The sequence below is a fragment of the Chiroxiphia lanceolata genome, chromosome 5 (assembly GCF_009829145.1).
Source record: "Chiroxiphia lanceolata isolate bChiLan1 chromosome 5, bChiLan1.pri, whole genome shotgun sequence".
In the NCBI taxonomy this organism is placed as follows: Eukaryota; Metazoa; Chordata; class Aves; order Passeriformes; family Pipridae; genus Chiroxiphia; species Chiroxiphia lanceolata.
In genome coordinates this window covers 45,402,490-45,427,790 of record NC_045641.1, presented here as the reverse complement: position 1 = coordinate 45,427,790, position 25,301 = coordinate 45,402,490, and the positions used below count along the sequence as shown (strand labels likewise).

Below are 25,301 nucleotides of genomic sequence, written 5' to 3'. Positions count from 1 at the left end.
TGGTAGCATGAACATGTTTGTACTATCTGTGATTGTTTCAGCAATTACAAAGTCCAGATTTGCTGCTGGCAGAGAACTTTACATTTCACTGGAGTGTACAGAAATTATGTCCTCTTTAAAACATGTCCTGTTTTAAAACAGGAGAAAACACTTGACAGGGAATCATATGCACACACGGTCCTACTCCTATACTCCTAGCCTGCTGAGTAACCTGTGGGAGATTAGTTCATCTTTCTGTGCTTTTATTTCCTGCCAATAATGATGCACAGCCCTACTATGCAGCTATAGTAATGTCCTCCTGTGCCTGTGTGATAACTACAGTCCAATGTCTAAAATATTTATATTTCTGCTGAAAAAGAAGGATGTTCACTAACAAGGTGTTATTAAGAGAAGCATCACAGAATTGCTAGGGTTGGTTGGAAGGGACCTCTGGAGATCATCCAGTCCAACCCCAACCAAGGCAAGATCACCTGGAGCAGGTGACACAGGGATGTGTCCAGATGGGTTTTGAAAGTCTTCAGAGAAGGAAATTCCATGACCTCCCTGGGCAGCCTGTTCCAGTGCTCTGCCACCCTCAATGTAAAGAAGTTCTTCCTCGTGTTGAGGTGAAACTTCTCGTGTTTTAGTTTATGGCCATCACTCCTTGTCCTGTCTCTGGGCACCACTGAAAAGAGTCTGGCACCGTCCTCTTGACACCCGTTTTTGAGATATTTGTATGTATTGATGAGTTCCCCTTTCAGTCTTCTCTTCTCTAGGCTAAACAGGCCCAGATCACGCAGTCTCTCCTCGTAAGAGAGACGCTCCAGACCCCTCATCATCTCTGTGGCCTCCGCTGGACCCTGCCCACTAGCTCGTTGTCTTTCTTGTACTGATGTTCTAAGATACCTTGTGATAGAATCTAAAGGGGAAGGAAGGGCAGAGGTTTCCCGCCGACAGCGCGCGGACCGGCTGATGCGGGTTTCCCTCGCTCCGTGCCGGGCGATGCTGCCACACGCGGATCCCGCTGTCCTACACTTCCCGGCGGCCCGCGCGCAGGGCGGCGCCAGCGGAAGCGCGGCGCGGATCTTTCCGGCCGTGCGCGCGCGCCGAGCGGAGGCGCGCCCCGAGCCTGCACCGACGAGACAAGATGGCCGGGCTGCCCCGCAGGATCATCAAGGTACCGCCGCCCCCCCGCGCCGCCGCCGCGCTCCGCCTCGCCCCGCCGCGGGCTCCGGGCGCGCCGGACTGGGGTTCCGCGCGGCGGGCAGCGCCGCGCCGGGCCGGGCGCCGCTTCCGGTGTCCGGGAGTCGGGCCGCGCCGGGGCAGGGCCGCCTCCCCGGCCTCCCCCTGCCCCTGCCGGGCGAGGGGCGACCCGCCGCTGCCGCCCCCGCTCCCTCCGCCGGTCCTCTCGCTGCCGCGGGGGCTCCCGAGCGCTGTGTCGCGCGCGGGCGGCGGGAACGAGCGGGCGCTCCTGGGCCCGCGCCCATCGCGGGCATTGCCCGCCCCGCGGCCCCGGCGCTGCCGACCGCGGGGCCCGGGGCTCGAAAGGCACCGGGAGCACTCGCCCACCGTCCTCTGCCTCCCTGCGGTTCCTCAGCGGCGGCCCCCGCCCAGCCCCGGTCGCCGGCACAGCTCCCGCCGTGCTCGGGCCGGGGCAGGGCGGCGGCGGCGCGCTCGGGTTCCTCCTGTGCGCTGAGGGACAAGCCGCAGCGAGTAGTTAAACCTGGGCTTAAGCTGTGTGCGAGTCGGGACATCCGCACCGCTGCACGCTGGGTCAGCCCGGTCAGTACGGCCGTGCGCTCGGAGCTGTCGGCCCGTACGGTGATAACGTGCTGCGCTGGGGGTTCAGTGTCGTGTTTCGGCTTTGATTTACCGAGCTCTGTAAGGGTTCTCAGCTTTGGGGCACTTCCAGCTGACCCTCCGAATTCAGTTTCAGCTTAAGACTGGAATGATTTGGAGTCACTCAGCGGGGATACAGGTAGCTGCATGGCACGCTATCCAGAGGCAGCTCGGTCCTGTAGCTAGCGTGGATGATCGTGCTGGGCTGCTGTCTCCTGCTCAATTTGCAGTGATGTGAATTGAAGCCCTCAAATGAGTGATCATTCTCTACAAAAGTTATTTAGTGATTCCAGTAAGGTTCGTTTGCCCTCGCAGGAAACGACAGCATCCTCATCATCTATTGAAATGAACGGATGTTCATTTATAGCACTGCGAAGCTCTCTTGGTTGAGCACGCAACGTTGGCAACCATTGTAAAACACATAAATGTAGACTATGTTAAATAGTGGATGAAAAAAACCCCTATATTGTCTCTTAAGAAGTCAAATTGTCAAGTAGGTGATAGAGAAGATGAGGTAAAAGAAGTAGTGTTCCTCTGGTGTGAAACAGACTAAACCGTGATTACTGCTCAGAATTGTAAGCAGTAAAAGTAAAGAAGACAAATCTTACAGATTGAATCTGATGCTCATCCAGCTACTCGAGTGTACAGCATGCTAAGATGAACGTATTTCAGGTGTGAGAGGGAGCACTGATTCGTAATTCGGTGGAACTGGTATTTATCAGAGAGTTGCAGTAAGAACTCAGTCATGAGGCTGGTGTCTGTATTAAATTTTTTTGATTGCTCTTCACAATTCCTCGGAATACAGAAGTGCACCAGTTTGTAAGCTGGTGCATAAATTTCATTCTTGGCACTTTTGTGTCTTTCATGCTTTTCTAGAAAAAAAACCTGGCGCAATTTACACAACTCACTTCAAAGATGTGTGATGGTGTGGGAATGTTTCTTTTCCTCCTGGAGAGGAAAGTTGGAGGGCAAAAGAGAGACCTAGAAACTCCAGATTTTCTTTGGAGGATCCCCCTTAGACATTTTTTTGGGATTATTATCTATTACAGGGTGGTCTGTATGGTGGCCTGAGTATTTCCATGCATGCATTATCAATTGTCTGCAGCCAGTCTAGAGCTCTTAAATCTTGGATCGGCTGTGTTAGATGACCAGCTCTACAGCTCCTTCACTGGCTATGCATTGGGTTGCCAGAGGTGCATATGGTCCAGGACTTGAATCTGACTGGTTACTACAGCCTCAAAAATGTGCAAAGTCATATTTTGAAATATCACAGCTGCAGAGGTGCAGACACAGAAATACACCTGCTTGAGACATCAGGAGTCTTAAGTGAGAATTGTTTTGACCTTTCCTATCGTGTCAATTTTGATGTTAGTGTTAAATTTCCTATTCCTTTTACCTTAAAGGGAGGGGGGGATTGAACTCAGTCGCTAGTGAGAATTGGAAAGATTGGGAAAGGAAATGGAAGAGAGCAAAATAGGAAAGAGCTGTAGAAAGGTAAAATGGCTCCAATAAAGAAAATTAGATGTTTTTGTTATGCACAGTAATAAATTTTATGATAAATAAATGGCTTAGGTTACTGTTAGGAAAAGACCGTCTCCCTTTGCTCCACATGCACCCTTTGTGTTGTCATCCAAGGGAGACTGTGGATGGCTGATTGGGGATAGGAGAGCATATTTGGACTGTAGGGTCTAGCTGGCTGCTCCAAATGCAGTTGGCATTCCTTGTCTTGACCGACTGCTGGCAGATGGCCTGGCTCTCAGGTTGACTAGCAGCCCTATACTCCTCAGCCTGCGTCTTTGCTATGCGCAGGCTGTCATCTATCCCAGTAGGAGAGCAGTAGCTTTCCTTGTCTCTGCAAGAACTTTATTTATATTTCCCATACTTTCATCAAATTCAGTGAAGAGGTGACAGTATGGGTGTTGCAAAGCAGTTGTTGCAGAAGATACAGAATTATTCCTGATCTGCTGTCCTCAGATTACTTAAAAACACAGACTTTAATAAAGTGTGTGGGGGAATGACCTGTAAGCTCAAGAGATGACTTGCTTTAGAGTTATGACGGTGTTAGCACATCACAAATGGTGAATAGGAAACGATGTAGTTTTGAATCTCCAGAGGTATAATCAGAATTGGAAAACCTATCTTGTGAATAGAGAAGAGGTATTTTTGTTTTCTTCAGTAGTTCAAAACCAGGGGTCTTATGAGAATCACCTTGCCAAAAAAATCTATTAATATAAGATAAAAGCAGTATGGTGTATTTACATAGATATGTGGTTTTGATGCTGTAAACTTTTTTCCCCGGAGTGACTATTTCCAGTATTTAAAGGTGAGCCTTTGCAACAGACAATAGATAGGCTCAGTGGTTTTTACTTTCAAGCACTTATTACATCAATTCTTTCCCATGTTGCAAAGTCACGTACCTCCAGTTGAGTAAGGAATTGAATTGTGTCTGAGTTTTTTTCTTGGCTGACATTCAATCCACCTCGTTGCTGTGTCAAGTGCAGTCAGTATATCTGAATGGGATGGGCAATGCTGCCTCATATAATCTTTTAATTTTTTTTTTCCTGCTGTTTTCTTCGCTGCAGTGATCTCATAATTCATGATTTCGTGTCCAGGTCTATGTGTTGACTGTATAGCCAGTTGTTGGTAGCCTTTGTGTTACAATCACTGCAGCTGCTCCTATCATGAAGTAACCATCTGAAGGACTATCTGAGACTCCTTCAGATTTTTTTCTTGTTAATAAATTTATCAGTGTTAAATTACAGAGGCTTGGATTTCCTTCTCTGCATGATAGTGTGGTGTTGTCTGAGATACTTGTTCCTTGCTATTTATTGTGAGAAGCTATTTCCATATGGCTGCCAGTGAACTCCTGCTTGCAGTATTTTTTGGGACTCTGGGAACACTTGGACTGCTAGTTACAAAATGCTGCCTCAAAATGTAAAATTTCTGGGAGGTTTTATGGAGGTTCTCTCAGTGTGTGTGACAATAGGCACCTACAGCATTCTATATTAGAGCTCAATGTAATCAGCTTTATAAGTTTGAGGTTTTTTAAAATATAAATCAGATATTTAGACTGCAACTGAAACTTTCTAGAAGTTCTTAAAAAGTATTACTGGCAGCCAACTTGAAGTTTCTTACTTTGTCTTGAAAGCTGTGGGCTTCTGAGGCATGTACTTCTGTCTCCATATGAAAATTTAAATCACCTCTACTTTTTGATAACTGACATTTCTGACCACTTTTTTCTTGTTTCCTCAATTAAATAATTAAATAAAAAAGACTTGAGGTAAACTTCATACCTTTTTGTGGTATTTTCTATTTTTTTGGTTGGTGATAAGGCACAGAAAACATTACTTTTGGACAGTGCTGTTCCTTGACATTTGTCAGAGAAACCTGGTCTTTGTAATGTCTTTTCGTATCTTGTATGCTGTTTGAATCTTGTGGGCAACTTCAAATTTGATAGAAGAGTGAAAATTTTTGGAATTTTAGGAGGTGGTTTTGTACTGGTCTTCTTAAAACCACTTTCCCTCTGCCCCCTGCAACAAATGTAGGAATGTGGGAAGATAATACATATGCTGTTTTGCAACTCTCATTGAGACTTCTTGCCAGGTGACTAATATGGCATACACTGGCTGTGATAGTGGAAGGGTGTTTGGGCAGGTATTGGAAGCCTGAAGCTTGGCAGGACAGATCCTTTGTGCAGATGTGGGAGGGAGGCTGAGAGGAAGGCTCAAGTCCAGAGGATAAGAAAACTTTCAAGTCGAGTCAAGGTACCAGTTTTAGAAAGAAAATGTGGAGTCTTAATAACAAATCCTAAAGAGGACACTGATAACTTTTTACAGCCTTTTCCTTAAAGAAGCTTTTAGTAGACACTGTAGAATAAAAACTGAGGAAAAACCAAGTAAATAATCCAGCTAGAGGCAGTAATGTTGCTTGGACCCTCTTGTATAATACCGGAGCAACTTTGAGGCACAACCTTATAGTACACCAGGGTTTTTAAGTACTGATGCTAATGGATTTTTATCGCTTTGCATGCAATTGTTTTATACTGTATTTGTCTGTTATGTTTAGAGGGCTTTCAGAGTATCATCAGAATTTGTTGTGTGTAATAGTACAGAACAAAACCACATTTTTGTAGTTACATGTGACTGGTGGATTAATAGTGAGAAGCAAGTGGCAAATTTTGCCATAGATGGTGTGGTGGGTTGACCCCGGCTGGACACCAAGTGCCCACCAAAGCCGTTCTGTTACAGCCCTGCTCAGCTGAGCAGGGGAGAGAAAATACAACCAAGGGCTACTGAGTCAAGAGAAGCACAGGGAGGGATCACTCGCCCATTACAGTCATGGGCAAAACAGACTCGGGGAAGTTAATATCATTTATTACCAATCAAATCTGAGTAGGGTGAATGAGAAATAAAACCTAAATCTTAAAACACCTTCCCCACCCCACTCTTCTTCCTGGGGTCAACTTAATTCCTCATTTTCCTCTCCCCCTCCACTGTGAGGGGGATGGGAAATGGGGATTATGCTCAATTCATGACGTTTTCTCTGTTGCTCCTTCCTTCTCAGGGGCAGGACTCCCTGCTCCAGGATGGGGTCCCTCCATGAACTTCTTCAACATGAATCCTTCCCATGGGCTACAGTTCTTCATAAACTCCTCCAGTGTGGGTCCTTTCCACAGGGTGCAGGCTGCTTCAGTATGGGTCCTCCACTGGGTCACAAGTCCTACCAGCAAACCTGCTCCAACGTGGATTCCTCTCTCCACAGGTCCTGCCAGGAGCGTGCTCCACTGCAGGCGTCCGATGGGGTCGCAGTCTCCTTTGGGCACATCCACCTGCTCTCGCAGGGGGTCCTCCATGGGCTGCAGGGGGGCAGCCTGTCTCACTATGGTCTTCCTCATGGGCTGCAGGGGAATCTCTGCTCCAGCACCTGGACCACCTCCTCCCTCAACTTCTGCACTGACCTTGATGTCTGCAGAGTTGTTGCTCTCACATATTCACTCCTCTCTTTGGCTGCTCCTGCCCAGGTTGTTGTTTTTATGTTACCCCAGAGGTGCTGCCACCATTGCTGGTGGGCACAGCCTTGGCCAGCAGCAGGTCCATCTTGCAGCTGGCTGGCATTGGCTCTGTTGGACATAGAGGAGGCTTCTAGCAGCTTCTCACAGAAGCCACCTCTTTGCCCCCCACCCCCCGCCACTAGCAGAACCTTGCCACGCCAACCCAGGGCAGATGGCATTTGGACAGAAGCTCTGTATGAATTATTGTTTGTTTTAACCACACTTTGATAATTGACTCTACACTGTGTATTAATGCAAACCTCCAATGCACATGTGCTCCATGAATATAAGTGCAGGAATGGTTTACACTGTTAGCTTAGTGAATTTAATTATGCCTCACTTTACTATAGCTGGAGATGCACCATGAAAAGCTTGCTGTGTGCTAGTACATAGATAATCCTCTAGGAATTTGCGTAGGATCTGAGATTCACAGTTCCAAAATCATGTAATCTGTTGTGGAAAATTCAGGAATGTGGTCATTCTCAGGGGAGAGTGATGCTGACCTTAAAATGTTCCCCTTCATATTACTGTTTGGCCACAAAATCTTCTTCCAAGAGTGGGTAGATTCTGGATTATTATTTTTTTTTCTTGTGCGAAGGCACAGTTACCTGGAGCACACTTGTTTTCATCTCACTGCCGGTGGCTTTGCACTGGTTAACATTGCGTGGGGATGGGAGCTGGAGAGCCAGAAGTCTGGGAGGGAAGATTGTGAGCAATCCAGAGCTCACGGTGCTCGCTTAGCACACCTGTAGTTTCAGTTTGCTGACAATTGTCCATAGATTGAGTACTAGTTGAGATTTTCTTACTTTTTTGTGGGGAGGGGATGCTAGATAAAGTCGGGGCTGGTGGTAGGGTCTGGGAACCTGCAGAGTGGTAGAAGCATTAATGTACAAGAGACATGAGCCCAGTAATGAGTTCAGGAAGCGGGGGCATATGGAATGCTGACACTTGGGGATTATATGGGAAGGAATAGAATTCATGTGGAGGCCAGCTATTGGGAACCACAAGTGCAGCCTTCTATTTATGATGTCTGACCTTTGCTTTACAGTCTGATGGGCTTTGCTGCTAATTCTTTCTTTTTTTTTCCTAAAAGGTAGATGTTGTTTTTAGAAGATTTTCTTCAATGAAGTTGTTTTGCAGTGATAAAATTTTAATGTAAACATTCTGAAATCTCTTTGACAATTTGGCATCTGCTTAGGTAACTAATTTATTTTCAGTAATGCTGGTTACAGCCAGATCTTTACATAATTGTAGCTAATGAATTGATAGACCCTGGAGGAATTTGTGCCAAAATGTGATGTAATGTTATACTAAGTTTTGAATTAAGTCTCTGTAGTTTTCTGAGGCAGTTTATCGCTATATGTAGAAGACAGTTTTGACTGATAAGTTTCACTTTTTCCTACTGCCTCCCCCTCAAAAATCAAAGCAAAAGCTTGCATGCTTTTTTACCTTCTTATGTGCAATTTGTCACTTCTTGGTGCAGGAGATCAATGTGATCTTCCCCCTTATCGCACTGTGACAGAACAGGAAAGAATTGTCATTTGGCAAGTAGTTATAACTTGTCCATGTGCCAATATACTGCTTTAAGTTTTGCCCTATGCAGCTAAAGCTTTTAGTTTCGATTTCATACCCCAAAGTTAATCTGGACTATTGGGTGTAGTTGGAAGATAATGGCACTGGTAACTGGTGAGGTTTTCCTACATTTAGAATAAAAATGTGAAGCAAATGTATACTGTGTGTAGTCTGAATTGAAATGCCAAAGTTGGTTGCTGTACTGGTGTTTTGCAGAGACCTGGCACAAGATGGAGAAGTAACCACCTAGTGAAGTTAGATTAACTATAAGTTCTCTTAGTCTGTGGGTTGTTCTTCTAGCAGCTTTCCAGTACCTAAAGTGGGCCTACAAAAGAACCAGAGGAGGACTTTTTACAAGGGCATATAGGGATAGGACAAGGGGGAAAATGGCTTCAAACTGAGAGTAGGTTTAGATTAGATGTTAAGAAGAAATTCTTTACTGTGATGGTGGCGAGGCAGTGGAACAGGTTGCCCAGTGAAGTGGTGGATGCCTCATCCCTGGAAGTATTCAAGGCCAGGTTGGATGGAGCCCTGAGCAATATGGTCTAGTGGAAGGTGTCCCTGCCCATGAGAGGTGAATTGGACTAGATGATCTTTAAGTTCCCTTCCAACCCAGACTGTTCTATGATTCTGATTCATGTTGAAAAGCCTTACTGTATGAACAGATGTAGCTTGGACTGTGCTGGCACAAAAGTTGTTATGCTGATGAGGTGAACTTAGACTGAGGAACCTATTTGGCTCAGAACTCTGCAGTAAAGGTTATTTCTTAAGCCAAATCAGTTCTGTGATCTCATCTGTTACTTGACTTTGTAAACGCCTGGGCTGATGATGGGTGTTTATGGAAGGGTGACTGTACAAATAAGCACTGCTGCTGAGGAGTTAGAGCTTCCCATTTGGGCAAACCCGTGCATTTTGTGAAGAAGGGAAGTGGTGGAGGTAGTTACAGGTGTGAGTGAAGTTGATCAAGAAGGACGAAGAACTGAAATGATGGGGAGAAAAGCAATGTGACTCTATTGTAAACTCAGCAGCTGAAGCTAATGAAGAATGAAACAAAGGACTTCCACTCTCAGTGACTAAAAATTTATGCAACTCAGATGTATTTTTTTTTTAATTTAAAAAAATTTTTTTTAATTAAAAAAAAAATCTCTTTTTGTTACTGGTGGTGTCTTTTCTTCTGTTTTAGAAATCTTCCTGGAGGATTTGGCAGGAAATGTCTGATTTCCCCTGGAAGCAAATATTGACGTGATTGATGAGCAATCATTTAAACTGAAACATCTCTCTTTTTCCCCATCACATATTCTCCCACATAAATTGTTATGTGTGGTACCCTCCAAGTGATAAGTATTATCATTTCAAGTGTAGCAGAAAATGGAGCTAGTGGTTTTCATTTGAAGTCTGTCATCTCTTTCTCAGAAACTCTTACTTTGTAATATCATTTGCAGAGCCTGAAGCTGTCTATGACATCTCTCTTAAAGTGGTTCTGGATACACCAGTTCAAGCACATCCCAGATTAAAAGTTACCAGGTGGTTTATGCTGTGGTGGGTTGACCTTGGCCGGATGCCCACCCAGTGACACTCTCTGTCCCCCTCAACCAGCCAGGGGGAGAAAATAAGATGGAAAAGCTCATGGGTCAAAACAAAGACAGGGGGATAGTTTACTGATTGCCATCATGGCAAAACAGACTCAACTTGGGGAAAATTAATTAATTTGCTTCCAAGGAAGATAAAATTGGATGATGAGAAACAAGGACAAAATTAAAACAACTTTGCGCCCCTTTTCCAATACTCAGCTTTAGTCCTTCACTTCTGACTTCCGAACTGCCTTATCCCTTATGGATGCAGGGGAATGGGGGTTTGTGGTCAGTCCACAACAGCTCTTCTCTGTTCTTTCTTCCTTGTGATGCTTTTCATGTGACCCGTGGGCTGCAGCGTGGGTATCTGTTCCAATCTGGTCCTTCATGGGCTACAGGAAGTCTCTGCTCTGGTGTTTGGAGCTCTTTCTTGCCTTCCTTCTCTGGCCTTCGTGTTCACACTAGTTTTTCCCAGGTGTGCCACCAGCTTGGCTAATGGATTCAGCAGGTGGCAGGTTTGTTGGAGCTGGCTCTGTCTGGTAAGGTGTAGCTCCTGGCCTCTCCCCTCAGAGGTCACCCCTGGAAGCCTCCTTGTTGCGAACACCTTGACACCTACACCCTGTACATGTGCTCAGATGGTTATGCACTTTAATTAGATCATGCCAAGTACAAGTTTTATGGCCAAAAAAAGTGAGGTAAGCTGATTCAGATTTCTTTCAATCCGGATGCCTTTTTCTTTTTACCAGTAACTTTTATTTTAGGCCATTTTGGGACTATTCATACAGTGTTGCATCCTATTGTTCCTTTTTTTAAATTGTCAAGATTACAAAAAATTTGTTTTGTTTTGTAGCCAACTGTTTGGAGACCTTTGCTTGTAGCACTCATGGAAAAAATGTGTCAAGAGATGTGTAGATTTCGTTCATTTGTACTGATGGAAGATGTTTTTACCCATGGCCAATGCCAATTGTTCCATGGTTTCTGTTGGAAGTTATTGTCCTCTGCTGGATGGCAGTAGTTTGTATTTAACCAGTCAGTATTTTTCAGGTTAAAGATCCAGCTTCTGTTTTCTGAGTTGCATTGAGAATGCTGACAGGGTTTACTTTCTCAGTAGATTTGCAGAATGGTGATTTCTGGAAAGGGGACAGCAATAAACACTGGTACTTGAGCTGTAGTTCCTGTTGTAGAGTAGGTCCTATTAAAACAAAGATACTCATCCATCATGTATCTTCCCTGATCTGTTCAGACAGAAAAAAGCCACCTACGGTTAGTTCAATCTACAAATAAGGGTGGATGCTACCTTCATTTTTTCACTGTCTGAAGTAGATTAGAGAGGGCTTATATCTGGCCTCAGCCTGACCAAGTTGTAGGAGTGTAACCTCCATTTTAGTAGCTGATGTTGAAGGAAAATTTCTTGACTATTGCATAGTGAGTTGAGCTAGTAAATGTGCTGCTGAAAATATGAGGAAAGATTCATTCCATTGAGACTTCGTGTAAAAATGTGGCATTGTGCCATTTTAAATACTTAGCAGCTTTAAGACCTGCAGTGTTTTCTCTTTATGTAAGAGGCCATTATTAATGTTTTCTGTTTTGAATTTTCAGAATAATTTTATCACAAGTATGTCAACCTCTGAAAGGCTTAATGATGTTATCTTTCTTTTTAAGGTACTAGCATAAAATTGCTAGCCATAAGGATGCTTTTCTGTAGTCTTAACACTATAAAAGGTTCTTAGATAACTGTTTATAAGTAAGATTACATGCAGAGTCTTTGGTGTTTAAGACTTTTATAGATGGATCAAGACTTTAATTTAGCAGTTTACCATCTGTTACTGAAATTAGCCCTGTTGGTAGTTAAGCTTCTTCCTTTGGAATGAGGAGGTAGCCTCTGCATTTCCTTTTTAGGTTGGTTACAGAATAGTAATCTGTTACACTAGTATCTTACTGTGATTAACACTGCAGTCTCAACTCTTTAAAGCAGCCCTTTCACCAAAGGAACAGTCTGTTCTTCCATCATTCTGACAGCGTGTGTTTGTACCCTGTGTTTTGTTGGCACAGCTGTTTGCTGGACATGTGGTGAACTACATCAGGGACTCTTCTCTCTTGCATGGCTTTGTTTTTCTTTCTTTTCTTTTCTTCCAGATTGGCTACATGTTATTTTGGACCGTGAGGTCAAGAGACGGCTATACAGGCAAAAGTGAAAGTGCATAATAGGCTGAAGTGGAAAGGCAGCACAGCTTTACTTTTTTTTTCCTTTCCCCAGTGGCCATTCATTTATCAGCTTAAAATATGCAGACCTTGTAAGGTGTTGGGATTTCTCTAAGCTCCCGTGGTTCTAACAGTTCTTTACAAAGTTCATGAGGTGATTTCACAGCTGGTATTAAAGGACAGTGTAGAGCAGAAGACCATTCTGTCAAAAAGTGTATTCCTTCAATTGTAACACTCATTAAAGACCACTGTATTTAATATGTGGATTAATATGCAGTATTTTTTACTTACTGAAGGTAACTGTACAGCAGCAATATTGAATATGTAAGAAGAAAACTGGAGTGTCAGGAAAATGAACGTGCAGGTAGCTGAATTACTAAGCAAAGCAAATTTGGCTGGAGATAAGGAGGTTGGATTTCTTCTTTGAGCGACTTTGTGCTGACTTTGCAAGCAAGCTTTTCTTAAATTCTAGTGGCTTTCATACAGTAGCTTTGAAGTTCATGTATTTTAGAGGTGATAGATATTGATTTGTTCTTAATTTTTTTTCAGCCACATCTCTTGGCAGGCAGTGTAAAATTTGTGGTGATTAACTATTGTCGTAGTATGGGGAACAGAATTGCAGCTACTTTTCCAAGCAAAGAATAGTACTCCCTTTCTAAACAGCAATGAAGAAACTTAAAAAATTGTCTAACCCCATGCAGAAATTTCTTCCTTCAGTACTGGAGTGGTCTCTGTCAGACAGTGAAGCTTTAGAGATTACAGTTTAGCTGCAGTAGCTCTGCTGTGTAAGAAATAATGTTTTTGCAAACACTTGCATAGGAGAATCTTCTGATTGTAGTTATTTGCCACTTTTGTATTTTGCCACTATATTTGTAGTTATTTGTTTGGTCCTGCCTTAGTCTGTTGATAGCAAACAAGACTTCTGAAGTAGCTTTTTGTTTTTCAAAAATGTAGGGTACAGAAATCTTTTTTCAATTGTTTTGACTGAGGCCTTGGCAGCTTGAGGCTTTTGCAAACACTTCTGCAAGACTGGGAGTGATTAAAATAGTATATTTCTAATGGATTACTCTTTTCTAGCTTGTTCATATCTCCACGTGCACTAGCAGTTGATTTTCTTGTATGTCTGTACGGAAGCATCTTCCGGGGTGTTCAGTTCACTTCCTTAAAGAAGTGCTCTGCCTTGTTCTGTGTGTAAGAACAAGAGAGAATCCTGATGGTTATATCTGCTTTTCAGTAACTTCTTTTTCCCTTTCACTGAAAGCAGGATGACCAAGTGAAAACTCAGTGTGAAACACACTCCCCTGCAGATCTAGCTCTCCTGTTTGTGTGGCTTCTCTTACTCTTGGCAATTTCAAAAACCCTCAGCCCCCCTCCTGCTCAGTTGGTCTCTTCTAAAGATCCCAGTGCTCTCTCTCTTCCTGAGGCTTCTTGTCCTCACAGGTTACTGTAAAAACAGGTTGAGAGCTTCTTCCCCCTCAGGTACAATTAGTTTTCAATTTAATGTCTTCATAGAAGAATAGCTATGCAGAATGTCAGCTACACCATCTGTCCCATCCGTATCATCTGTCACTGTGCTTCAGGCCACCTGTGATAATCAGGAAAGCTTAGCGTCTGCTTGTCAAAGCACTTTCAACACTTCTGTATTTTCTAAGTACTTAATTAAAAATAAAAAAGATAAAATTGGGAGGGGAGGCATAATCAGTTGTGAATGAAAGATTTTTTGATTTATTTTTTCGAAGCACTGACTGGCATATATCTTCCTTTTGGATTTGCTAATTTATTTTAGTCAATGGAAATTATGACATTACTTGAATTTGGAAAAAGTGGAGTAAATGTGGGATCGAGAAGAGATCGCAATCCAAAAACATTGCAGAGTATGACAAATAGAAATAACTGCATACAGCAGCATGGGACACTTCATTAAAAGCCTTAGAGCTCAAAATATGTCCTGAAATCTCTTCTGTGAAACTTACTTAAATATGTTAGAGGAGAGGTAATAAAAACCACTATAAATTACTGTTCTGGAACACTTACTTGATGGGAATTTCTGTTCTCAAGAAGACAAAATTAACTGTTCTGTTGTAAAAACATTTATTGTGAGCAGCAGAAGTGCAAACCCCATTTTTCTCAGATTTATCCTTTATCCTTTTTAGCATGTTTATATATGAGTGTTCCAGCTCTTTCTATCCTTATTAGCAGGGATTTTTGCTGGGCAAGGTTAGTATATACTTCATTGGAATAAACTGGCCAAGCAGCAGTAGTAGTATTGGAGTTCATGTCTTCCTCTTTAGTGGCACTGAGCTTGGTTAGTCTTAGTCACTGACAGCTTACAACATGTACAGAACACGTGAAATTGGAGAAAGGGTTCAAAGGCAGTTTTGGGGAGAAAGGAAGAAGTAACAGATTGCATAAAACTCACTTCCTCAGCTAAAAAAGTGTTAGAAAGACTTTGCCTAAAAAGATATGGAAAAGTCAGGTATTGCATATGCTTGATTGTCCTGATTAGTTTAAAAAGGTGAGAATCTAAAATTTTAATTAGATTTATTTATTTGAACGTGTTTGAGAGACTTCATTCAGTAGCCATCCTCTGGGAAAAGTAGTATGAAGTTACAAAATAAGATTAATATGTAGTTAAACATTTCCTTGTTTGCTTCGCATCTCATGATTCTCTTGTGGGTGATTTACAGGGTGATAGGTATTCCTTTTTTGTTTTGGTGTGTGTGGTTTTTCTGGGTTTTATTTTTAAATTGGTAATGTACACTTAAAAAATTAAAATCTCAAGGCAGTTCCTTTTCCTGACCTGATGCATAGTGTTGCCCTGTATACTCACAATTTTTTTTCTCAAATAGTACTTATTTCTCCAATTTTTATGGCAAATCAAATTTATTTTAGTATCTGCATGTCTGTAACTGTACATCTTACTGTAAAATGTGCAAAATCAAGTCTCTGTAATCACCTTAGAACTGGGCCTAGTCTAAGCATTTTATATACTTAAACCTTAAAATGTAACTTTTTGATTAATTGCTCCCTTTCTGTTCCTTTTCCATGATTTCCCCCAAAATATGTTTAAGATATTATTATAAATGTCTTCATGACTGCAGGACAAAAACCTTAGTTACTCTCATAATTTAGGAGGTGGTGTTGATGTATTTAAGTACAAACATTACTCTTTCTTTTAATAAATGGCATCTCTCCTGGGTTTTTCATAGTCTTAACAGACTTGTCTTTGTTATAGTGTTTTAAAAAGATACCTTTTTTGAAGCAAAGATGCTTCTCAGCTTTTGCTCAAAGCATTTTGTGTCAGAGAAGTTTAGCCTGGTGCTTGCTCTCTGCTGTGTCAGAGCCTGGCAGGTGTGGAAGATGTGTCAACCAATTCCCTCACAGATTTCTTGCAAATATTCCTCCTCATTTCTGTTTGGAAACAGCTTCAATTATGCCAATAGTGATGGAGCTCCATGCACTGCGCAGGAAAAAAGATGTGCTTGCTTAAAGGATTTTTCATGTGATATTAATGTTCCCCAAGGGGCCTGCGTGGGTTCAGAGTAGCCTCAGTACCAGTGTGGCTGTGCTTTTCTTTGCACTCCCCTTTTCTTTGGGATTTTATAGCATGATGACCACACCCATGTAATGTGGGGGCATAAAGGATCTCTCTGGAAAGGGATGACACTAGCAGAATAGCCCCTTCAGTACTATGGGTGTCTTGATTAAAAGAACTGTTTTTCTCATATATGGGCTCTCTCTTTGTTTTCTGACAAATGGTTTTTAGTGGCTCAATGTGCAGCTTGCAGCCAGGCATCGCTTCCTCAGTTATGCTGGCAGGTAGAAGTGCTGAGGCTACTGCCAGAGAACTGCTGATTCTGGGTTATTTTAAGCCAGGATTGGCTGCCTAGTATTGTTACAGTCAGCATACTGGCATAACTAGGGAGGCAGTCTGGGGACCAGAGGGACTGGGGGGGAGCAAGGGACTGCTGAGATCAGCCCAGCTATTAAAATGTGTTATCTTTAATATTAAAAAAAAAAAAAAAGCCTCTAGCGTGCCCATCAGAACCAAAGCCACAATTTGCCTACAAGCATATCTGGCAAAGTCCAAATGGTAGCAGCTGTGAAGAAGTTTAAAAATTGGTCTTTTCCTTAAGTTCCTTATTTTTAAATTTTGATTCGAACTTGCTGCATTAATTTGCATTTGACATAAGACACTTTCCTCATGCAGAACTGTCGATAAGTATATAGTCCTTCATAGGTGGAAATCCAAATTGTCCCATTTACCTGTGGCAGCACTCATACTGACAACTTGCCGAAAGAAACTGAGAATGTTTTATGCATTTACAGGGATAATCTATAGTTTCTTACTGACTTTTCATACCACTGACCATAAACTATCAGAAATTGTTATAACTGCTTTTCTACATCATTAATGTACAAGTAAATAGCCAGCAGCATACGAATGAGTAAGTTATACATTTTTGAGTATTATTTAAAATATACTCATAGGAGTGATTGTAGACAGCTCAAAGAAGCTTGGATGGCCTTCCAGCAAGGTGTATGAGTGGCTTTGGTGCTAATGTCTATGAAGATAAGTAGGCAAAACAAGGAAGTAGACCAGATATATTTATTTTTAGGTTTGCATATGTACGTAGTAATAACGTCAATATTATGATTTGTAGGACCCTGACAATTCAGAGATGAGTAATTGGATTTTGGCATTAATTACTGTGACTTCACTTTAGATATTGATTAGTTTTTATAATGTGAGGTGTTGTTTAACTGCATCGAGACAGGCATATCACTTAAATGCTTATTTAAGCATTACATTTATTTGTACAAATAACAGCCCACTTATGTTCAAAGAATTTATGAAGCCAAGGAGAGGTAATCTGTCTGTTTTGTACTTGTATTAAAGAGAGACTTATTGTATTGGAGAGAGAGTATTTACAATGGCATGTACTGACAGGACAAGGAAGAATGCCTTCAAACTGAAAGAGGGTTTAGATTAGATGTTAGGAAGAAATTCTGTGCTGTGAGGGTGGTGAGGCACTGGAACAGGTTACCTAGAGAAGCTGTGGATGCCCCATCCCTGGAAGTGCTTAAGGCCAGGTTGGATGGAGCCCTGTGCAATCTGGTCTAGTGGAAGGTGTCCCTGCCCATCACAGGGGTTTGGAACTAGATGATATTTGAGGACCCTTCCAACCCAGACCATTTTTTGATTTTATGATTATTATTATTGTAGGCATATGGAATAAATATTCTATAAAACTGAAGTAATAAATCAAATTGTTACACCTACAAGTTGCCATTTTTTGTCAGTAGAAACATAATTTTTCTTTGTGAAACCCAACACAAAAAGGTGGTGAAAAATTTAACTGTACATAGTAAAAGCAAGTTAGAAGAAAAATAAGAAATTATGTGAGCAAATAAGGCTTCAGCAGGATTTCTTGTCCCTACCTAATGTCCTTTTGCCTATTTTGGCCTCGAGTTCTTTTTTATAAGGAGTAGAATGGTGCCCATAAGGCTTGTGAAGGCTGGCACAGGAGAGGGAAAGATGTATAGGACTTGGTCTATCTGCTCAGTGCATTAGCAGGATGAACGATCAGAACGTGGGCAGCTCTTACCTCTGGTCACAGCTTGTGCCCGTGGTAGGATTGGTGCTATAGGCAGAAGAATTGAGTAACAAAGAATATGTCATTGTAGGAAACCAGCCTTCCCTAAGTTTGCTGCTTATAGAACAACTTAACTGTCTCCTACTGTCTGTTACGGTGACTTTAAACATGATTCTGTTTAGGCTGGAAGTGCTCACACCAAAGCTGTGTTATTTATGCATGTATATGTGTAAATATATAAAACATCCTTAAAACACACCTGTAGTGTTGCAGCAGAGTAGCACTTTAAAATCTTTGATGTTGGATCTGATTCCAGTACAAATGTTCAGCTTAATAAACCAGTTCACTCTTGTTAGAGTAAACCTTGAACATTTTCTGTGAGTGATTAATACCTTTGGCTTTTCACTTACAGGAGTTTCTATTTAAGGTAGAGTGGGAAATGCTTTGGTGTTTTCATTGTGATATTCTTTAACGTGCTTTTAAGTATATTGAAAAAATATAGCACCTTGGCAGTAGTTTAACCAAAAGTTAAGAAATTTGAGGACAGCTGAATTGTTATCTGTTACTGAGTGCTACAGAAGCACACACAGCAGGTGAGGGATCTACAAGGAGATGAGTACCAGTTTACCGCAGCCTCATCTTCTTTCTGCAGGTATTATTTGGCTTTAAGGTATTTGTCTATCATTGTTTCTCTGAATGTAGGCAGAATGAATGCTTGTTATTTTTAAAATGGTTTGTACAGGTCATGTTTATTTGACATGGGTTGTATTTGTTACATTGCCTCCTCTCCTTCTAGGAAACCCAGCGCTTGCTGGCAGAGCCAGTCCCTGGGATAAAAGCAGAGCCAGATGAAAGCAACGCACGCTATTTTCATGTGGTCATTGCAGGTCCACAGGATTCCCCCTTCGAGGGTGGGACATTTAAACTTGAACTATTCCTTCCAGAAGAATATCCAATGGCAGCTCCTAAAGTACGTTTCATGACCAAAATTTACCATCCTAATGTAGACAAGCTGGGAAGAATATGTTTAGATATTTTGAAAGGTAAGTGCTACTGTGTGCTACTTTCCTTTTATCTTATTAAGTACAGAAATTTTTAAATTGACCTTAAAAAGAGTTTTCATATGTTTAAAGAATATCTTTATCCGGAAAACTTGCTGTTTCTGTAGACTGTGGTGAATATGGTGTTTCATAGTGCTGTAAATGTCTCTTCAGATAAATGGTCCCCAGCTTTGCAGATTCGTACAGTTCTGCTATCAATCCAGGCTTTGTTAAGCGCTCCCAATCCAGATGATCCACTAGCAAATGATGTAGCTGAGCAATGGAAGACCAATGAAGCCCAAGCCATAGAAACAGGTGATGTATCTTATACTTTTTTTTTTCTTGTTTCAGGAGTACCTTTTACTCACTGGCTGGGGGATGTAAATCCTGACCTCTTGTTTTATGTCTGCAGCTTTGCAGCTTGCAGAAACAATTATTGTGTACTGTCATAGTCCAGGTACCCTACATGTGCCTTAAATGTTCTATTTTCAAACCTGTGAGGCTTGAGTTTTCATGGTTTGAATTTGTTAGCCTGTCTAATTTCCATTTGTGGTAAAATGAAAAAGCACATCACTGCTTTTCCTCTAAAGCTTAAGGAACAGATTATCAGGTTCCAAAAAGTACATCTCTTTGATACCTGCTTCTGTTGCAGGCTGTAGTGGATCGAATTACTATGTTATGCCTCTTCACTTTTGGATCCACTGCTGTCAGGCTGCTTCTTTAATATACAAAAGTTGACAGCTGCTGGAATTAAAAATTGCACTTCAAAATTTCATAACTGATATATTTTGTGTGCTTGCAGCAGTGATATAAAAAGAGATCTTTAAAAATATGTATTTAAAATTACTTTAATCAAGCCTGAAAAATACATCTTTTCTTAAATGTGTTTCTTTTTCTTTACAGCCAGAGCATGGACTAGGCTATATGCCATGAATAATATTTAAATGCGCTTTGAACATCAAGTGTGCATCACTTCTCCTGTTCTGCCAAGACCTCTTCCTTTTTTTGTTTGCATTTAATGGACACAGTCTTAGAAACATTACAGAATAAAAGCCCAGACATCTTCAGTCCTTTGGTGATTAAATGCACATTAGCAAATCTGTGTCTTGTCCTAATTCACTATTGTACCGCATGAGCAGAGGCTAGAAGTATCATCCGGATTGTTGTGAAATTGTTTGAAAGCAGCAGCACATCTCTGCTTTTAATCATTTTTCCCGTCATGGTTTAAGTATAAGCACTGTGAATGAAGGTAGGCAGGGTTAGCTGCGGGGCTTTTTGTTTCAATTTTGTGGGCTCCTCCTCCCTTTTTATGGTGATGCTAATTGCATTGGTAAAAGCAGCTAACCAGTTATACTTTAGAATATACCCTCTAGCCCAGTCTAACTTAGACGCTGTAGATGGACAAGCTTCATTGTTTGAACAAAAAATGGGAACATTAAACATCCACCACCTTCACTAATAATATTGTGATTCTGCTGTCAAGTGTAGAAAAATCCCTCCAAGAAAAAGCTTGTGACCATTTTGTATGGCTTGTCTGGAAAATCTCCTGTAAATCTTATGTTTTAGTAAAATATTTTTTGTTATTCTACTTTGCCTTTGTACAGTTTATTTTGCTGTGTTTTCATTTCTCTAATGTGACAATCGTATTTAAAAAAATTGAATCCAGAGTTGACAATTTGTCTTCACCAGTCTGACAGATTAAACAGTAAAGAGGTGGAGTTCACAAGGGTTTTTTTTTTTTTTTTTTTTGCTTCCATTTGCTGACTTTTTTTATTAGTTTGTGTTATGTGGGTGACCTTACCTGGTCAATTTAACATGAAATTGCATTTGGAGTGACTTTTAGAAACAAGTCTGATGTAACAGTTGTAACCATAATTTTAGTAATGTGTCTATATGTATTTTCATGGAAATAACCAGAATGAAGTAGGAGGTTGAGAGAAAACGACAGCACTAATTATGAGTATCTACATAATGTCTCATTGCTGATTGTCATCAGATGTTATGCAGCACGGTTTTCTAACTTCTTTAATTCCTGCCCTCTCTTAACATGAAAAAACAGTGTGTAGAACCACTGTTACAGCCAGCTTGTGTATTGACTGATGTCTGCTTAACCACTTACAGCCAGCACCTCATAACACTGGTTTTCTCTACAAGCCTTATTAAGCTACTTACTTGAGCAACTGCTCATCTTAAATAGCAACAAAGCTTCTTTATTGGAGGGAAGGAAAGTGATGAACAAATTCCTTCTCATCCTTGTATTTTGTGTATGCATCTTGTCTGGGAACCCAGGATCTTTCCTGGGAACCCATCTAATCGCTTCCCTTCATTTCTTGTGTTTCTATTCTTTTCGTTTCCCCACGCCCTCTCCCTTACAAAAACAAACAAACAAACAAAAAAAGGAAAAAATAAAAACTTAAAAGGTTTTGCTGAGGCCAACCTGAAGTGTATAAATGACGGCTTGTAGTGGTTGCAGTAGGGAGTGTTTTGTCATGCAGTTCAGGGGTATGGTTATGTAGTCTGTTGGTATTCTCCCTCTTTCACCTCTTCTTATTCGTGTCATCTGGAATTTCTATAGAATGTGGTGTATTTATTGTGCTCTTATGTAAGATGAAGAATATCTATTAAAAACTACGTTTTCCAACAGACAGTGCTTTCAGTGGTTAGTGCCCGGTATTGTCCCTCAATGTTCTCTGTAACATGGTTGAAGCTTAGTTCAGAATTCAGCTTTTTCACAAAACTGACTTATAAAAAAACTGTGTTGAATGTAAGCCAAAGTTGTGTTCAGGGCTCATGACATGTTCTTCAGCGTGGGTAAGCACCATTAACCCTGCCTTCTCCTTACAAACGAGCGTGTGTTTGGCTTTAGCTGGCAGACGTCCCATAGCTTCTGTTAGCGCAGACAACTTTCACTGCAGGCAGCTGAGAATAAGTGAGCTGTAGACTCTGGATTCACTTCTCCTACCTCTTAAAGCTTTACGTTACACCACATATGCAGCTTTCCTCAGGTGTCTCTCGCCCAAGGGGTGAGTGACACCCCCAGAGGACAGTTAGACCCACCTAAGCATCCTGTCTGAAAGTGGCTTTCCCTTCCTTCAGTAGAGAAACTGGACCTGAGCTGGCGCTTAAAACAATGAAACTTCATAGGTGGGATGAATCCAGACCCAGATGATGTATATTAAATAATACTTATTTCACTTTTAAACCTGATTTAAGACCCCTGTATAAAGTCAAGCTGGGAATTTCATTCCAGCTTATGCCGAGGAACATGTGAAACTTTTAGGCTAAATTCTTCAAAGCCAGTTAGATATAACTTTTTGCTCAGTTGTGTATTCCCAGCTGTTATGTGAAACTCAGTTATTTCTGTTACATCTGCCATTGCAGCTGATTAGCAAATGCAGCTATCTTTTAGGGAGCAGTAGTTTTATCTCAGTTTTTAGTATGTGTCTATTGGAAATGGGTTTCCTCTACCATTACTGGTGCTATGTGTCAAATGTCCTAAAATCCTGAGCAAGAGTGATGAATTGCATTTTATATGTTAGTGTTTGGGTAGTAACTGTGTAGCTGTTGAGCCTGGGTTGTTGCATGGGCTCTACAGCCACACATGCAAAATACTTTTGCGGTAGTTTCCTGTAGATCAAGAGGAGGGATTGGAAGGCTTTTGGTTTTGCATAAACATTCAGTGGTGGTTTCTTAACGTGTAGCCATGTTCTCTCATGGATGTGAAGTGTATGATTTGGACCTGATGGAACAGGTTTTTTGTATTTTAGCTGACTAGTCTAAACCAAGTGAAACATTGCTTCTATAGCTTTCAAGAAAGTGTATTTCTAACACATCGAGACTATTGTGAAACATCTTAATGGACTAGTGACATAAAAAATTGTGACATCTCTATTTATATACATTCCTTCTTGGGTTGGTTTGGTTGTTTGTTTTTTTTTTTTTTTGAGGGTTAAAGTAAAATGTCTGGTAGGTTTTGTTAATAACATGTCTTGACTGTAATGTAATATGACACTGAAATAAAAGGAAGAGTGATTATTCATAACTTAAACACTGAGCTTCATTTAACTGTAGTGGGCTGCCATCAGTGTGCAATGGAGTTTCCTACTAGTTCTTAACATCTGGTAAAATAAGGAAGATAATCATGATAACTTCTCTCATAACTCACTTTTCAACTGCTGTGGCTTCTCCCTGCCATAATAAGGAGAGAGAAGAGCAGCATCTGTGTCCTAAAAGCCATCAGAAGAGACTGCTCTGGTACACAGCTCAAAGGATGGTGGGTTTTGGGGTTTTTTTTGTGTGTGTGATTCCCCTCCTGCCTTTTTTTTGGCCTGCATCCTTTTAAATCTGTCTGGTTCAAGACTTACCTACTTATGTGCAGTTTGGACAATTTCTAGTGCAATCAAATTGAGAGATTTAGCTTTGCTAAACTGTGTTACATCATGGCATGGGTTAATAATTACATGCCTACTTTTTTTGTAGAGTTTATTGCAACCTTTCCTGTGGAAGTGTGCAGGAAGATTTTAAAGCAAGTATCTAAATGTTATGTTGTATTGAAGTACATTAGAAAAGTGGCATCAAGCAGCATGACTGCCTTACCTGTGGTGCTTGCTTTCATAAACTCCCCTCGACACTTAGATGGGGTTAGGTGAGAGCAAGTAGAGTGTTTGTCTGCAGGACAGAAAACTATGGGGAAAGACTGCTGTAATGGAAGCAGTCAGCTGAACACTGCCCACTGGCTGATCTGTGTTAGGAAAGGGTGCTGTATGATGCATCAGTTAGCTCTGTTAGTTGCTAGGGAGTTGTTCAGCCCATCACTGAGACACTGAGTGCTCTCTACCTCGAGAAGGATTCTTGAGTACTGGAAGGTGCAGTACCTGTGGTTTCTGTCTATTGCTCTGCATGAACTTTCCCAGATAAAGCGATTGATGCAAATGTGGTATGTAACAGAAGCATTTTTATTACTTCATTTTTTTCTGAGAAGGTATATATAATTAATTCACATAAGAAACTCATCTCTGACTCCACTACTTGTTGCAAGGTTGTTCCAGATACTCTGGTGGAAGCTGGGGTCTTGTCTTCAGAGCTGCAGGAGTATTTTTGGTTCAGGCCTTATCTGCACCTTCCTACCCAAGCTGCCTACCAAGGCTTGCAAGCTCAGTTGTAAGTCTGAAAGATTTCATGTGTGGTGGTCAGTTGTTGCTTGCTGTAGCACATGTGCTCGTCTCAGCCCAAATACCTGGTGTGCCTTCAGAAGTACTGCTGCTGTAGTTTACCCATCAGCTACTCATTTTGTATACAGATAACACTGAAGGCTGAGGCTGGGTACTGGTACATTTATGGAAGGGTGGCTGTGGTCCCATGCCCCATGCACAGTTACCAAGGGCAGACTAATCTCAGAAGAGTAAGACACAGTAAGGTGATTCTAATGGTGTTTTTCCTTCCTTCAGTTGCTTTGCATGTTTGCCTGCCTTATTCAAAGACAGGTTATGTTAGTGTCCTACTCAGAAAGGAGGAAAGAAGGAAGCATTCAGGAGAATTAAGCAGTTGAACAATAGCAAAAAGTCCCTTAGGACACAAGTCTTGTTATAGAGTCTGTCTGGATCTAATGGGCACTGGGTCACAGGTAGGCCAAGAGCAGGGTGAGTGCAGAAGGCGATGGTCTGGCTAGTGTCATGTATTGCTGATGTGCTTCGTTCTGTCCCTCCATCAGAACCGGTGGCAACAAATGAGTGCTACCACTGAGAGCTGCTGAAAGTGCAGTATGTGCCATTAGGCAAGCAGCAACTGATCACAGAGCAGGCTCATTCAGTGGTCCCCAGCTTCTAAAACAGCTCTTTGAACATAATTTCCTGCTTACTTGAATGAAGAAAATTGTCTGAGAGCGTTGTTTGGGGTGGTACATAGCCCATAGCAATGAGATTGTCACAGGCAGGGATATGCCTGTGATTGCTGAGTTTGCAGGTTAAAAGGTGATACCATTCCTTGTGTGGAACACTCTCCTAATGTGAATGTGGTGCTGGTTTCATCACTTGAGCTAAGGAGGCAGTGCCTTGCTTAATGCCAGAGCAGCATTGAGGCCAGAAGAGTGTTGCAAGTAAGAAGGTGAGTTTAAACAAGGTAAGAAGAGGTAGGTCTGCAGCAGCAGGCTGAACTCTGGCAGCAATTTCCAAGCTGGGGTGGGTGTTAGACATCTATTCCTTGGAACAACAAAAAAAATTACACCTGGTTTGGGAAGATCCTGAGCCACAAATGGTGGTAGACAGGGGGGAGGCTTGAGGCAAATACTCTCTTGTTACTCATTTGTCCCCACAGTGGTGGAAGGGAGGCGCTGGGCTAGATGGACTTTTGGTTCAATCTGATGCAGCTGCTCTCACTGTTATTGTACAGATATTTAATACACATCTATGCTGTGACTGATATGAACAAAGGTGGCACAAAGACTTGGAGTTAG

At 41.7% G+C, this 25,301-nt stretch overlaps 1 protein-coding gene across 1 annotated transcript; it reads left to right on the top strand.

Moving 5' to 3' along the window:
* Nucleotides 1-1,030: 1,030 nt before the first annotated feature.
* Nucleotides 1,031-22,889, top strand: UBE2N (ubiquitin conjugating enzyme E2 N). Its single transcript, XM_032687938.1, has 4 exons — nucleotides 1,031-1,156; nucleotides 18,607-18,853; nucleotides 19,025-19,165; nucleotides 19,754-22,889. The coding sequence occupies exons 1-4, from the start codon at nucleotides 1,127-1,129 to the stop codon at nucleotides 19,792-19,794; spliced, it is 459 nt and encodes a 152-aa protein (XP_032543829.1). The 5' UTR covers nucleotides 1,031-1,126; the 3' UTR covers nucleotides 19,795-22,889.
* Nucleotides 22,890-25,301: the final 2,412 nt, after the last annotated feature.